The sequence below is a fragment of the Pecten maximus genome, chromosome 11, assembly GCF_902652985.1.
Source record: "Pecten maximus chromosome 11, xPecMax1.1, whole genome shotgun sequence".
NCBI classification, from domain to species: Eukaryota; Metazoa; Mollusca; class Bivalvia; order Pectinida; family Pectinidae; genus Pecten; species Pecten maximus.
The window spans coordinates 27,445,384-27,462,773 of NC_047025.1; the positions used below are offsets into that span (position 1 = coordinate 27,445,384).

A 17,390-nucleotide genomic window follows, 5' to 3' on the forward strand; every position below is an offset into this window, starting at 1 on the left:
TTAGTTTCATGAAGTACGGTATTAAGAACGCATATACAGTTTCGATCAATATCGTATAAATTGTACATGTATATCATATTGCAGTTTGAAGATATACCAAAGGTCATTATATGGGTCACCAAAGCTCACAGGTCAAATTAACAACCAATGTCGATCAATATCGTGTACATGTCATATGCATATCTGATAACAATGATGAGTTATACCAAAGGTCATTATATGGGTCACCAAAGGTCACAGGTCAAACTGTTAATCAGTGTCGATAATATCGTGTACGTGTCATATCAATATCTTATCATATATAGTGATAAGTTGTACCAAAGGTCATAACATTGGTCACCAAAGGTCACACGTCAAATTCTTAATTAATTTGGACCAATGTCATATACATTTCATATGCATATCTTATAATTGTGATAAGTTATACCAAAGGTCATTATCTGGGTCACCAAAGGTCAAAGGTTAAATTTTTTATCAATGTTGACCAATATCGTGTACATGTCATATGAATATCCTATAAAAGTGATGAGTTATAGCAAAGGTCATTATATGGGTCACCAAGGGTCAAAGGTCAAATTGTTAATCAATGTCAATCAATATCGTGTACTAGCTTGTATAGGGACATCTTATTTAAAGTGATGCTAATGGTCATTATCTTGGTCACCAATTGTCACGAGTTAAAGTGTTAATCAATGTACATAGGTATTATATACATTTCATATACACTTCTCATAACAGCCTAATGTGATATCAAAGGTCACCTGAGGTCACAGGCCATTTTATTTTACCAATGTCTTTCAATATCGTTTATACATTGTATCATGTAAGCATATCTTATCGCAACGTCTATGACAATATAAACTGGTACCGAGATCCAATACTTTTATGTGGTTCACTATTCAACGGGGTCCATTTTCCACGGGTATGAAAAGAAAATTTGATATTTGGTTCCATTTTCCACGGCATCCGGGTTCCATTTTCAACGTTGAAAAGGTTCCGTTTTCCACAGGGGTCCATTTTCAACGTTACACCGGCAGCCAGTTATCATTTTTGGGAATTCCCCGTATACTTTCATTAACACACATTTTCTTTCAGTTTCTGATTCACGATAGTCTGTTAGGTATGCATCAAGTCCGAAAACTGTGAAAACCTCAAAATGTAAACATTGATATACATTATGCTTCTTCTGATCAAATCATTTCTGATGAAACTTATATGACCAAATTTTACGAGACTATAGCTGTACCATTCTACGGTTTCTTACTACTTGTACGAGTACCTGCTTATTATAAGGAATACGCTTAAGTAAAGGAGAAGCGAGAGTTTCTCTAACCAAGTGATTAAGTGATTTCGAGAATCTCGGGTAATTTTGTTATTTACTTTCCTCACTTTGCTATTAATCAGTCTCCAGGGGCATATTGATGAGACAATAAAAGGTTTGGAGCCTCATCAATCCCAGTCCTTTCCATAAGCTCATAATAGAATCTTCACACACATTAACATCAATTAATTTCCAACTGTTATATTGATTTTAATATCTACAAGTCTTCTTCAAAAACAGGCATGTACATTTCTTAAATACACTATTTTACAATACAAGTTAATAAACTCACATTGACTCATTCTCAATGTATGTAGGCTAGTATACAATTTGCCTAGCTAGGTTATACTTTCCAAACCATTTAAATTTGTTACAATTCAGTCATAAGTCGTACAATCATGCAATTTGGCATGCATATCTTCTGACCTTCTATATTGGACAAACAGATATTTTAACCAATAGTTATTTGAAAGTAAAAAAAACATGCAAGGCTCAGAGAACTCCAATGTTTCAATGTCATTTTACAAGTACAAACAGTGTAAATGGAAAACAAATCACAAACTTTAAACCAATAACACGAAAACTCGTCATATTTATAGCCTACTAATCACAAGATTTTTAATAACAATTCCCCATACATTCCTTAAAAATTAAAAGATAAATAGTAATATGCATACATGGAAAAAGAATTTTTTCGATGTCCAAATATTTTGATAGAAAGTGGTTTTAAATAGAATTGCCTCATATTAAATACAAGTGTATGTCAGATTAAAAATACGAGAATTGTTCTGATGCTGCCAGTCCTCTACCAGACTAGGCCTACCCACGGGGTATCCGCCCATACCAATGTTGGATTTATAGTACTATTAACCCCCGGTATAATGTGTACAGTTGTGTGGGTTATGGCAGCGTTTCGACTGAAAGTTTCAATAAAGAAGAGGTTAGGCTATTGTGTAAGGTGAAATAACTTTGAAAAAATGAAACAATGGTACACCATGTATTATAAATTTGAATTAAGATTTTATTTACAGTTCTACAACATAATAGTCAATTCAGTGAAACTTTCATAAAACGTTCTCTGTATATTAATCGTTTGATAATAATGCAGAAAGCATATGGTAGATTTTTTCTCCCAAATCGGCTATACACAGGGACTTAGTATTATAGTATCTATAAAACATACATATGGACCGATTGCTCGGGGATTTGTGCCAAGTCCATGTGAAAGCTACAAGTCTTAGAACTTTCAGCTCATGATACACAATTTGGTGATTTATAAAATTACGTGGGATGTTGTCACATTGTTTTTATTTATTTTTGTGCGAGTTGAGAAGTAAAATATGCAACCCATAAATATCTCACTCAAATGATTTGCACTCGATCCTTGCTCACAAGATAACTTCTCTGTTCAAGTGCATTATAACTGGTAATATGTGCACTTGGGCCTCTTTGACAGATATAAAAAGACAAGAAAACAATTTGTAAATCAGTGTCTTCAGTAAAGAAAAATTGAAAGAAGTTATAGATTTTACATATCCATCAAATCTAGCATCATAAAACTGTTCGAAGTAAGACTGGTTGAGGAGCTAGATCACACCAAATGGTTTTTATTATTTGCATAAAATCCTTAAGAAGTTGATATCATACACATGGCTCGGTTTCTAGGAAATATTTCAAAGTTGAAAAACATTTAAAGCGCTGAGCAATTGTAAGTTCCACAGTTGAGGAAAACTCTTTAACATGAAATGTTCCAAAAATGGGGCCATGTGGATAGTCGTTTTTAACTGGTTTTGTATATATATACTGCCTCCTCACAAAACATTCAGACAGGTAATTATAACTAGGAAGATAATGTCCAAAAAGAATAAGAGAGAGAGAGAGAGGAAAGGAAAGATTGCTCTTTTACATGAAATTGAAAACTGGTGTAGCATCATGATCAAGGCTCAGTAAAACTAAGTGTGGAAAATTAAGTATCAGCTTAACTCTTCTAAGGCAGGTCCATTTATAGCTCTGTATAGATGCCTATATTTCTAGTTTATAATTACCAGGTAGATACAGTAAATATTTATCATCACATTACATAATAGGTAAACTATAGGATGTGTTTGAAACATACATACAAAACCAGTAAAATTTGCAAAAAGGAGATTATTGCATGTTGGTGAACAAGATACAAGTTTAATAGTCTATTATGAAAAGTTGGGGGCTTTCTGTTGTTGGCATACTTCCTGTAAAACAGTGCTATTCATATCAGAAACCCAGTATTAATATTTTCTACTCAAACTTTTTCTCTGTGTGGAATAAATATAAAATATAGAATTTTGAAGAACATGTTCACTTCCAGTGTACCAAGCTATATATATCTAGTACACTAAACCCAGGAAGAATTGTCTCCCCTTTTTTAGACGGTGTACATCTTTGTAGGATGGGAAATCTTTCAAAAAAAAGGACTACCATATCACCTTAAGAAAGGATAACATGTAATCATACTCTGGCCATTGTATGTTTTATTTCTACAACAATCATAAAACAAGTGTTTAATTATAACTTACAGCAACTCTTCCAGCTGGCCTGGATGTAAACAGGTATTCTCTGACAGTCAACATTAATTTTCTGGAGAAATGAAATAAAGGATTTACCATACTCTGTTCAAAAGGAAAAGATGGACAGATTGTTGAGAAATTAAGATTTCTTTACCATTATTTACTCACAACACACCTTAGTCTCGTGCATATTTCTTAGTAACATCTTTTTCCTGAATTTAAACCATGCTCTCCCTATTGAGAAATTTCATACCAGGTAAATAGTTCTCGTTATGATGCATCCTAAAACCCAAACCAGTGATTACCGGTATTTACTAGGTTCCACTCAATATCAGTCAATTGTCAGGTGGGTGCCACAAATATTTTGAACAAGGATACATATTTCTATTTCATCAAAAATCCAAATCAATTTCCGATTTTTTTTTTGAAAATACAGGGACTGCAACTAGAGAGAAAATGTAATAACTATGTGTTTGTTTGTAGCCTATGTGATATTGATGGCCTTGATGATGTTTGTTAAATTATTATTAATATTTGGATCGAATAAAGGTAAGAAATTCTTCAGATAATAAGTATACATACAGTTATACTCTTGAAACCATTCTATCTCCTCAAAGTCACATATAAAGCTGATTCATCTAGTCTATCACATCATCAGCAAAGAAAGTTCTATTGTCACAGCTTTTTTGTGCACAAGAAATAAAGATCGTTTCGTAAATACATATTACATAATGATATGGTTATGATTGTAACTTATGAACCACGGCCAACTTCATTAGTATCAAGCATGACCTAATATATTCTAGTGACAAGTTTCTTCTGAAATGATGAAAGATCTTCCTAAAAATTCTTATTCCATTCAGCATCATTTCACAGACGCAGGACGTGCATGTGTGCACTATTTTGTGCAAATCATCATTTTCTGCACAATTGTATAAATCCATGCCTGACAATATTAGTCATAACACAGTTGTAACAGCACTGTTCACAACAGAAACGAGCAACAAAGAATCATCCTTCTTGGCCAAAGTCCTCCGTAAATGTTTGTAGACGCTTCAAATCCTCTTCATTTACAGTTGGTTTTGAGGTGCTCAAAGACATAAGCATGTCACTCTGGAAAAAAGGAATACAGAAATAACATATAAATCATAAAGAATGATTTAGTATCCCTACTATTGACGGAGAGAGGCAGATAGATAAATAAAGAAATCAATTAACAATAATGATATTATTTGTAAATATTATAAATTTGTATTACATCTGTTAAATTACAGAAAATCATGACCAACTACTTTACAAACAACAATTGATTTTGACAAAAGTAGTTAATAAAATTTCATTATCAACTTATCTATAAATATTTGCAATATTTACACGAAATGTCTTTTTATTCAGATCAGTATATATATATAATTAGCAATCCATTTAATGAAGCTTGTTTAGACTTTAAACATTCATATAACCATCAATTAAATCAATATACAAATGTTTTCGTGTACTGAAAATATATCCAACTATTCAATTGAATCAAATTTGTCACATTTACAAAAGAAAAAAATATTGGCAAAACACGCCACTCCTGACATTTATACTATGAACACACAACATCAATTTGGTCGATTATGAAGTGAGCATAAATACAAAAGCAGAAGCTGTTAAAAATTGTTCTGAACCGTGTTCATCATACTTACCAAACTAACAATAGGTTCAAGTAGTTTTTCTCCGGGTACATCCATCCAGCTCATTTCCACGGCACCAGGAGCACCCGGAGAGCAAGGTGTCAGCAAATCATTGACTATCACATCAGAGTCATTTCTGGAGGGACCTCGTACCTAAGAAACACAATGAACAGAGAATAACATTAGGGACACTTCTGGAGGGACCTCGTACCTACGGAACACAATGAACAGAGAATAACATAAGGGTCACTTCTGGAGGGACCTCGTACCTAGGGAACACAATGAACAGAGAATAACATAGGGTCACTTCTGGAGGGACCTCGTACCTACGGAACACAATGAACAGAGAATAACATTAGGGTCACTTCTGGAGGGACCTCGTACCTAGGGAACATAATGAACAAAGAATAACATTAGGGTCACTTCTGGAGGGACCTCGTACCTAGGGAACACAATGAACAGAGAATAACATTAGGGTCACTTCTGGAGGGACCTCGTACCTAGGGAACACAATGAACAAAGAATAACATTAGGGTCATTTCTGGAGGGACCTCGTACCTAGGGAACACAATGAACAGAGAATAACATTAGGGTCACTTCTGGAGGGACCTCGTACCTAGGGAACTCAATGAATGGAGAATAACATAAGGGACACTTCTGGAGGGACCTCGTACCTACGGAACACAATGAACAAAGAATAACATTAGGGTCACTTCTGGAGGGACCTCGTACCTAGGGAACATAATGAACAGAGAATAACATAAGGGTCACTTCTGGAGGGACCTCGTACCTAGGGAACACAATGAACAGAGAATAACATAAGGGTCACTTCTGGAGGGACCTCGTACCTAGGGAACACAATGAACAGAGAATAACATTAGGGTCACTTCTGGAGGGACCTCGTACCTAGGGAACATAATGAACAAAGAATAACATAAGGGACACTTCTGGAGGGACCTCGTACCTAGGGAACACAATGAACAGAGAATAACATTAGGGTCACTTCTGGAGGGACCTCGTACCTAGGGAACACAATGAACAAAGAATAACATTAGGGTCATTTCTGGAGGGACCTCGTACCTAGGGAACACAATGAACAGAGAATAACATTAGGGTCACTTCTGGAGGGACCTCGTACCTAGGGAACTCAATGAATGGAGAATAACATAAGGGACACTTCTGGAGGGACCTCGTACCTAGGGAACACAATGAACAGAGAATAACATTAGGGTCACTTCTGGAGGGACCTCGTACCTAGGGAACTCAATGAATGGAGAATAACATAAGGGACACTTCTGGAGGGACCTCGTACCTAGGGAACACAATGAACAGAGAATAACATTAGGGACACTTCTGGAGGGACCTCGTACCTAGGGAACACAATGAACAGAGAATAACATTAGGGTCACTTCTGGAGGGACCTCGTACCTAGGGAACACAATAAACAGAGAATAACATAAGGGTCACTTCTGGAGGGACCTCGTACCTAGGGAACACAATGAACAGAGAATAACATAGGGTCACTTCTGGAGGGACCTTGTACCTAGGGAACACAATGAACAGAGAATAACATAAGGGTCACTTCTGGAGGGACCTCGTACCTAGGGAACACAATGAATAGAGAATAATATTAGGGTCACTTCTGGAGGGACCTCGTACCTAGGGAACACAATGAATAGAGAATAACCTTAGGGACACTTCTGGAGGGACCTCGTACCTAGGGAACACAATGAACAGAGAATAACATTAGGGTCACTTCTGGAGGGACCATGTATCTACATTTACTTATGTACAAGATGGATTGAGAAGAAACCTATAGTCCCCCACGTTTCACTGGTAGTGGACTAATAATGTTAGCAGGAGGCTTGGGATCACAATTCCCTAGACATGTTAACACCAACCCCCTTCCTTTAACTTATGATATATACTTACTTTCTTGAAGTGTGTGGCTGTCTGTACTTTTCTTACAGGCTGCATCAGAGCATCTCGTACAACAATACTTATATCTGCTCCCGAATACCTATACAGAAAACGTCATACTGAGTCATAAAATCAACTGGTATTAATATAATTCATATTGGTAATACCGGTACACTTACAATGTATAACTGCTATATATATATGTATAACTTTGTATCAACTGTATGACCTTGAATTATCCTATGTATGACCTTGAAATATAACCTGTATTACCATGAATTATCATCTATATGACTATGAAAATCATCTGTATGAAAACTGAATATTATCTGTATTATGTTGAAATATTGCATGTGTGACCTTGAAATATCACCTATATGACCTTTACGACCTACCCATCTGAACCTTCGCCGAGTTGCTTAAACTCGTGCTCTTGTATGCTGTGAGGTGTTGAACCTAAGTGAAGTTTAAACATTGCCATTCTTGCTGGAGCTTCCGGCAAGGGGATGTAAATTCTCTTCTCAAATCTGTGGGAAATAAATATTTAATGCTTATCAGAATTGCCATTCAATTTATTCATCATTTTCTGAAAAGTATACAAAGTTTTAAACAACAAATAAATAGCATGGAATTGTTGAATCGAAAATAATAATTCAGACAAATTCTACGATTTTCAAAAGTAAAATACCTGTATACAGTGGATTCGAACTTCGTTAACTCGAAGTCGACGGGACCTTGAAAAAACTTCGAGTTATCCGAGTGTTCGAATTAAGCGAGTTGTCATTTTCGGTGTAAAGTTTTGTCAATATTTGTCAACATTATATAATCATTATAACTCCGCTCTGTCGCTCATCAGATGATTGTTAAGACTTGTCAGTACATGGAAATGTTTATGTAATATTTCGTTCTGTCACTTGTAGTTTGGTGAAGTTTTGCCGATATACAGTCTCGATGAAGTTGAGTCACTTCAATAACGATCTGATGTACATGTCATGTTTGCAAAAGGAATAACGATAAAATGGAATTCGACCGAATAACAATTTATTAATATTACTTTTCATTAATCCTCAATATTTTTGGAAAATAAATATGTTTGAAATATCTTTTCTATTACAACATTAACTCTTTATAAATGAAAGTGCATTTTCCTCTGATAATTATAATCCCTAAGCATTTATTTTGAGACATATTTTCTGAAATCCATGTAGGGATTTAATTTAATAAATACCGTTTTCTGGTTCAGTAAATTAGTATAGTGTATACAAAGACACTCGGAACTCTTCGGCTGTTCTTAATAGGTTACGTAGTCATATTCCAAGGAGTTCCGAGTGTGAGAAAATGGCGGCTGACAACCATGTGCCTGCCCTGTCAGATTTGCATACGGTGGATTTTGTAAGTAAAACAATTATGACAGACATAACTATTGCTTTGTCCCTCTTTTGTTGGTCTTGATAATGATTTAATTACCCCCTGACCATTCTTGTTGTCTAGGCTATGGTTGAATGGCTAAGCTTAGCTGTCACCGGTTGAGTAAACAAACACCTCTGCCGATGGCGATCGGTCACTCTCTTGTAATTACTGCCCATTGTTACAGCAACTTACAGGTAACAGGACAATTAGTGACTGATGAAGTGGCTTCCTAAGTTAGCATTGCTGCCAGGGGAGTTGAGTAATTAAGGCTTTGCTTGTTATTTAGAAACGTTTTACACACAAATATCAACACGGCTATGGTTTCACGTGTCTGTTATACAGAATTTTTAACAACTTTACGGACAAAAATAAGTGTCCGCTGTCCGCATTAGGAAGGTGTCCGCTATATACATGATATTTATATAGTGATTTTCATTGGGGATTCCTGGAAGTGTCCGTTATGGACAGGTGTCCGCTATATAAGGGTGTCCGCTATTACAAGTTTGACTGTATATCAAATAACCGTTTAAATTTATCACAGATTATATGTAAAACGTAACAGAACCATTACCTTGTATTGGACATATAAAATACTGTTTGGTAGTCCTACTTACGTTTTACCGACTACCACGCCATTTCCATGTGTATTTGCACAGGAAGTTGGGCTGTGCAGGTGCGTATAAAATGTTACTGTTACTAAGTTGGCGTGTTAACCGATTTAATAGACGTGCTGACCGTTACAGTCGTACTCTGAACACCTCAGCAGTACTTACGCTATTGTTTCAGCTGTTTAAAGATTTAATAGGCACCGGTGACCGTTTCATTTCTATAACTGTAAAAACATCAGCCGAGTAGATCTACCGGTGTGTCAGAGATTAGTTCCACTTGAGCAAGCGGGTAGATGAGTTGTTGACTATCGTGTGTACTATTATCAGCGACGGCCTTAGGAAATTACCTCATGTCACCGACAGTTATTGTTATAAGATTCCATCGACAATTTCTTTAATGAATTTATGAAACACTTATAATAGCATATACAAATGGAATTTTGACGTTGAAAAAATGCCGGCGTTTACCACCGATCGTTTGGACACAAAAATGATACTTCGAGTTATTCAATCATTTCAAGTAGGAATTTTATTGTTTGGACCAAATTTTCACTTCGTATTATCCAAGTTTTTCGAGTTTTCCGAATTCGAATTTTCCGAATTTTTTTTACTAGGATAAAGAGATAATTCGGCCAGGACTGACGAAGTACTTCGAGTTAAGCAGGGTATTCGAGTTTTACGAGTTCGAGTTAACGAAGTTCGACTGTATATGCATTTCATTTAAATCCATTTAATTGGCTGTGCTATTTAATTTCACTATACCTCATTAGTGTACATCTTTTAACATTTCAGAAGAATCACACAAAATATATCTTTCTGAAATTTAATTACCTTCTCCTGATGGCCGAGTCAAGTACCCAAGGTATATTTGTGGCGCCAAGCACTAAGATTCCGTCATTATCATTACCAACTCCCTGCATCTGAACCAAGAACTCTGTCTTGATTCGACGACTGGACTCCGACTCACCCTCCCCACGGGACGAGCAGAGGGCATCTACTTCATCAATAAATATGATGCTGGGTTTGTGTTCCCTTGCCTGTTGAAACAGGGTTTTCACCAATCTGTAAAATAGTAAAACCTAATTATACCAGCTTCCTATTTAAACCACAGAAATGCTTCATTTATTATTTCAATCATGATAATTACATATTCAGTATGAACTTCATCAAATGTTCAAAATTATTACACTATAGAGGTTCATGGTCAGGATAAAATTTAAGACACTTTATAGTTTCAACATTATTGCCATTGGACATCTTATCGCTAAAACAAAGCTGTTAATTTTTATTTTTAAAGAGATAATTTAATATATGTATGTGTTGTTTTTCTAGTTGGTTTAGTGAGAAGACAATTGGTGAAACAGAACAGTACTGATATTGTAACTGGATTATTTTGTTCTTTCATTTCACAACAATAAGATCTATGTAAATTAAATATAAAACAAGCTTCCAGTGAATAAATCTGAGCTTTGATAATCAAGACTGACTCAATTTTAATAAGTCAAATAGATAACTTGAAGAATTATAAAACTGTAATATAATCAAATGCATACTTCTCACTTTCTCCGAGCCATTTGGACACCAAATCTGCAGATGATACTGAGAAAAATGTTGAATTGTCAGCCTCAGTAGCCACAGCCTTTGCCAAGTAGGACTTTCCTGTACCAGGGGGCTAAACAGAAAGCACATACAATGATAAGATTACAATCAATATCAGCGACAGATAAAAATTTAAATGCCTTTTTCTCAAACCAAGACTACATGTACAGATGTTAATTTGAGTTGGACAGCATTTGTCAAATTTCCTGATCCACTCTGAATAACAAACAGTCCTCCTTCATCACTTCTTCTGTTCCAAAGGTTGAATTTTAGTATTATATGGAATTATTTGTCAAAGTGTCTCATTGCTAAATATGGAAGATATTGCAAACTTTTCTATACAGTGAAGTTCCCAAAACACTTATAAGGTTAAATATCATAAACTACTCTTCAGTAGATTTGATTTTTTACCTGAAATTTATTGATTAAATATATTTGATTGAAGAATTTACATTATTCAAACATATTCCTTCTTTTAAAGTTGTTCTATAAAACATTTCAACTTTTTAAACTTCAAGTCTCAAAGCACAAAGAAGAAAAACTTACCCCAAATAACAAAATTCCTCTCCATGGTTTGCGTTTCCCTGTATTGACAAATATATGTTTTTATACAATCAAACATCAACTTAGATATTGTAGTTATAGTCAACTATCCTACCAATTATCCTACTCCAGAGATATTTTTCTGACTGGCATTGGAAATAGAATCATTATCCAGGTCAAATCATCACTTGTCTAAAATAATTCATTCTTAAAATAATAATTCACAATTTCATGACAAAATGTCATGTTAGAAATGGCATATTGTACATCATGTAACGTACACTGTATCATAAATAAATGTTCATGTATTTTTTTTACACCAACACACAAAATAATTTTCAAGAATTTCACCTGTAAAGAGATGAGGAAATTTGACAGGTAAAATGACTGCCTCCTTTAATGATTCCTTAGCCTGATGAAGCCCAGCCACATCATCCCATTTCACATTGGGTTTCTCCATTACTATTGCTCCTGAAAATAATTCAACCAAGAGGAATTTAAAAAAAAAATTAGACATATGAATATCAAATAGCTTTTCAAACATGTAGATAAATAATCTTTTAATACATTTTTCAAACAGGTAAATAAAAAATATCTTAATACATTTTATAACACATACTACCCAAAATTTGCTGACACAATCCATAAACTGTTTGAGGAAAATATTTTCTGCTGAAAATAAATCACTAAGTGCTTTGATGTGTCACAATTGATATTTTGTATTTCTAAATTAACACCTGCTCAAAACAATTATGAAACCAGTCATCAAAACTTGTTTTGTCACTTTTTTTTTTTGCACAATTAAAGTTCTATTATTACCTGAAATTTGGTCATTGAACTTTTTGCTCTCTGGATCACCTTTATCATCATCAGAGTCGCTATCACTGACTTTTCCTTTCTTGTTATTCCTGACAAACACAGATGTTGTATCTTTATAAATGAACAGATAAGTTTAATTCCACATTTATCAATTATTTCAACAAGTTCATTGTTTTCCATATAGTATACATATTTTTTGCATTTACTGAACATATTTTTTACATTTACTGAATAAGTATAACAAAAAGTCAAAAAGGAAAATCTTCAATGAAATCACATATGAAATTAATGTAAGGACACCACATGATATAACATCAATTATTAATACTTACCTCCCCCCTGTAGAGCCCCCTCCATCAGCAACTGGGTTTTTCTTTTTACCATAAACATATTTCTTCAACTTCTCTGCACGGTCAAGATATTGCATACATTTTGCTCTAATACTCTCTTTAGCCTTGTCACTTTGAGCTTCATCTAAAAAAGATTCACAATACAAATGAGAAATGTACCATTAACAAGAGGCCCAAGGGCCTTAACGGTCATCTGACTCTAAATTAAAGACCCTTATACTATTGTAGTAAGCATAATCTGTAGCGAGTATAGTGGCACTGTTGGCCATGGTGGCCATCTTAGAATTTGGATCAACCCGAAAAATAACAACACTTGATCAACACTATCTCAGGATCATTTCTGGTAAGTTAGAGCTGAATCCCACTGTTGGAATTTGAGAAGAAGTTTGAAATAGGTGTTGTTCTGGAAAACTATGATTGGGCAATAATGTTACAAAATGGCCACCGTGCCTGCCATGTCAAAGATTTTACAAAGCCTAAAAATAACAACACTTTGTTGACTCGCCTTCATTAACATCCTCACCAACTTCCAGCTCAATGGCACCAGTGGAACTGGAGAAGAAGTTTAAAATGTGTTTTTCAAGATGGCTGCCATGGTGGCCATCTTTGATTTCTGACAGACTCAATAAAAAACAACACTTGGTCAGGATCATCTCTGGTAAGTTAGAGCTGAATCCCAGTGGTGGAATTTGAGAAGAAGTTTGAAATAGGTGTTTTTCAGGAAAACCATGATTGCGCAATAATGTTACAAAATGGTCACCGTGCCTGCCATGTCAAAGTTTCTATGAGGCCGAAAAATAACAACACTTTGTTGACTCTCTTTCCTTAACATCCTCACCAATTTCCAGCTCAATGGTACCAGTGAACTGGAGAAGAAGTTTAAAATGTGTTTTTCAAGATGGCTGTCATCTTGAATTTCAGATTGGTCCGAAAAATAACAACACTTGGTCGGAATCACCTCAGGATTATTTCAGGCAAGTTTCAGCTCAATAGCACTGGTGGAACTTGAGAAGAAGTCTAAAATGTGTTTTCAAGATGGCGGCTATGGCAGCCATCTTGGATTTCGGATCGGCCCGATAAATAACAACACTTGGTCAGGATCATCTCAGGATCATTTCTGGCAAGTTTCAGCTCAATCCCACTTGTGGAACTTGAGAAGAAGTTTGAAATGTGAAAAGTTTACGCACGACGGCGGATGAAACATGATGACTATAGGTTATCTTAAACAAGAAGTAATAATTACCTCACATATCAATAGATTTGCTTGGTCAAAAAACTCAATCCATTAACATAGGCATTTATTCAGCAATATTCTTGCATAAAATGAAATAAGAGCGCCAATCAAAATTTTTGTTCATTACAACATATTCAATGTTTTAAGAGCATAAAATTCAAAATGTTGCACATCCTTATGAATTCGGCCCATTCAAAATCTGATCCACAATTATTCTTCACCTGCCAAAATTTTGTGATTAGAATATGCGAGTATTACAAACTCTCAATCTACTTACATTTCATGGCATGCAGGAAATACTCCACACCATGTTCATATAACTTTAAGGCTTCTTCATAATTCTTATTTTTGTCTTCTTCCGTTGCTTTGGTAACAATGTCAATAGCTTTCTGTAATAAAAAACAATCATTAAACCTGAAAATATTATAAACTAACATAATCATCACTACTGTGTTTTCTCAAGAAATATGAATACTGGTACATATACACTGATTGCTTCCTAAATCTAGAAATTCTACATCTTTTCAAACCAGGAGAAATCAATAATAATCATTTATGAAATATCTATCTAGTATTACATTTATACAATACACTGAGATTTAAGATGATTCTATCTATATACTTATTTCAGATTGATAACTCAAACAGATTAATCTCTTCCTCAAATGTGTAGGACCATTATTCTTCATGATCAGATCAGCTGAAAGTCCGGATATTGAAATAACATGTTGTTGAAATATATACCTCAAACACCATTCCGTCCTACGTATATATACAGGAATGACGACCCTAACCACAGACTAGTGGAACTAGTGTTCGGTACTAGCTTGCATCGAAAACCTGGGAATATGCCAGTGCCATTTTTAGATATGACCACTAATAACATGTGCAGAACCTCACGTGAGACTTGTCTCATGACTTTTACGTCATTAATTTAATCATCCCTGACCGATTTTGGAATCATCTACCTGTAAAGCTGCCGTGAAGTTTGGTTTGGTTTGGTTTATTTTGTTTAACGTCCTATTAACAGCTAATTAAGGTCATGTTGTGCCCAGTATTGGTTTTAAAGAAGTCAACTTAAGGAGGATATATTTGTTTAATAGCATAAACAGTTACATTACTCTGTAAGTGCAAATGCATGTCAGACCATATCAAGTAAGTAGTAAACAAAGGAAACTGAAAATAATGACCATATACATGTACACCTAATATTATCATTATTTTTTTAATAAAATCAAGAATTGCAATTTTTGGATATAATCACCAGTACGTATATACTGTGTCAAACATTATAACTTTGAAATGCTTTCAACAGTTTATTTTAACCTTTGAAATTTGAAGAATGTTTGAAGGAAAAGGATATGAACTATTGGTGAATACAACCAGGAGATTGTGATGAGACAAAACCATAACTAATGACCCTTTATAGAATTAGTACTTTTTACAATTAACTTGTTATTTATGATCAGTTGCATGACTGATGATTCAAATTAAATTTCATTGGAAATGAACACCCTTATATAATCAGTCACATCTACTTTGCTTTGAAATTAGCATATGAATGAAATTTATATATATATTGCCAGCTTCCTTTTTTACTATATATGCACACTATATTAATATATACATATTTTCCGAAAAAAAATAAAGATAATCTTAATTGCTGTATTGATACTGTATAACAACCCGTTACAAAATATATTAATGGTCATTTTTTTCAAAACTTTCTATAAAAAATGGATTCAGAATGAAATTTAAAATGACAATGAACATCACTGATGACAAAATAGTGGCATCATATTATAATTATCATAGCATTAGCCTAAATGGAAATCAAGATTATAGGAACTCATTTTGGTTTCCACCTTCAGTGGAAGTGCATAACAAATTTCTTAGATCCAAATCAAAATATTAATTGAGTTCTGGCTACTGGGCAATACAGGTTGAATTATCACACTGAATTTGTGAAATGAAGAACTTTATATTACAATATTTCATTTAGCTGTCAGCACTCATAGTAATAATCATCAGTCTAGCTACAATAACTGTACATGTTATACAATGAATACATGTACTATATAGTTATTTGCAAAACACAATTATTAAATACCTCCATCACCGTTCTGACTGTCCCAACTGGTGACCATACACAGACTGTCAAACCAGTATGTACTTATTGCTAATATCAATACCAATGCCTATTCTGGATATGACCATGAATCACCAGTGCATATATATATATTCACGTGAGAGCGTGTCGACATATATATAAATAAAGTGGATTTGTTTACATTGGTATCGAAGCCAATGAACATTGGAAATTCACAAATGAATAATTGGTAATCGAATATGATAATTCAGAACGATAATGTGACAATCGGAGTTCTGCGAAAAAATGCCAAAATTTCATTCCAATCTATCGCCGAACTTCCGTATTTTTGGCATGTAAACAGTCAAAATATGAACATGTCCCATGACTTTTGTGTCATCGACTTGACAAATTGTGAATAATTATGGCGTAATTTACCTGTAAGGTTGCCATGAAGGAATTATTGATACGTTGTGCCAAATATTGTGTTATAATGGACAGAACTTAATTAATATCAAGGGTAGAACCCGGTTTTTAGACGCCTATCTTCGGTTGATTCATTGCTGTCTGAAATGGAGGATAGCCACTTCCGGGTAAATTTGATCACATGACACGGAAGGGGAATAACTCTAATAAATAAGATATTCTACTCCCTACTATCATTAAAGATGTTCTGTAATATAAAAAATTATGTTCGTGAGTATGGAAATCGAGTCAAATTGTATAATGGATGTCGACTACTCATTAATATATTTAACAGGAAAGGCAAAATGGTATGTCAACACCAGCTCGCCTCGATGACTTGTAAGTAGACCTAGACAAACTTTAATGTTATATGGCATGGAACTGCAAGTGTGATTGGGAAAGTTTATAAAATTTAGTAAGAGTTGTCTCCCCTCAATCAGTGCTTTAACATCAATACTGCTACAGAACACAAAAGGATATTCATCAGCGAATGAGGTTGCTACAGATACCGAATTTCAAGAACTGCAGCTTATATAGTCTACTGATGGCACACTTCTCTGTATAGTCACCTGTTTGCTAAAGTGTGCATTTGACGGAAGAGAAAAACAAAACTAAATCGAACAAATTATTCGTGATTGTAAAGAGCTTCCCAAACATACATGTATATATATTGGGCAACTTTTAACGTCACAGAAATTAACCGTAGGTGGCAAGACAAAGAACGGCCATGTAAAAACGATATGAATTTAATACTGCATACATGCTGTCCTTGCTGTAGTAAAAACAGCAGATGTTAAGTTAAATAGAATC

At 34.6% G+C, this 17,390-nt stretch overlaps 1 protein-coding gene across 5 annotated transcripts; it reads right to left on the bottom strand.

Annotated features, from left to right (window-relative positions):
* Positions 1 to 1,510: 1,510 nt before the first annotated feature.
* On the bottom strand, positions 1,511 to 16,720 carry LOC117338220 (vacuolar protein sorting-associated protein 4B-like). 5 transcript variants are annotated; one of them, XM_033899478.1, is made up of 12 exons: positions 16,554 to 16,720; positions 14,304 to 14,415; positions 12,775 to 12,916; positions 12,443 to 12,531; positions 11,975 to 12,094; positions 11,627 to 11,664; positions 11,035 to 11,153; positions 10,313 to 10,543; positions 7,859 to 7,990; positions 7,476 to 7,563; positions 5,556 to 5,696; positions 1,511 to 4,977 (listed from the first exon to the last, which is right to left on the bottom strand). In XM_033899478.1, exons 1-12 carry the CDS (start codon positions 16,566 to 16,568, stop codon positions 4,876 to 4,878), a joined length of 1,329 nt encoding a protein of 442 aa, XP_033755369.1. In that variant the 5' UTR covers positions 16,569 to 16,720; the 3' UTR covers positions 1,511 to 4,875. The 5 variants fall into 5 exon arrangements, with proteins under 5 accessions (XP_033755369.1, XP_033755371.1, XP_033755370.1 ...); XM_033899480.1 differs by lacking the exon at positions 16,554 to 16,720 and adding an exon at positions 16,137 to 16,241; XM_033899479.1 differs by lacking the exon at positions 16,554 to 16,720 and adding an exon at positions 14,771 to 15,145.
* Between the last annotated feature and the right edge of the window lie 670 nt (positions 16,721 to 17,390).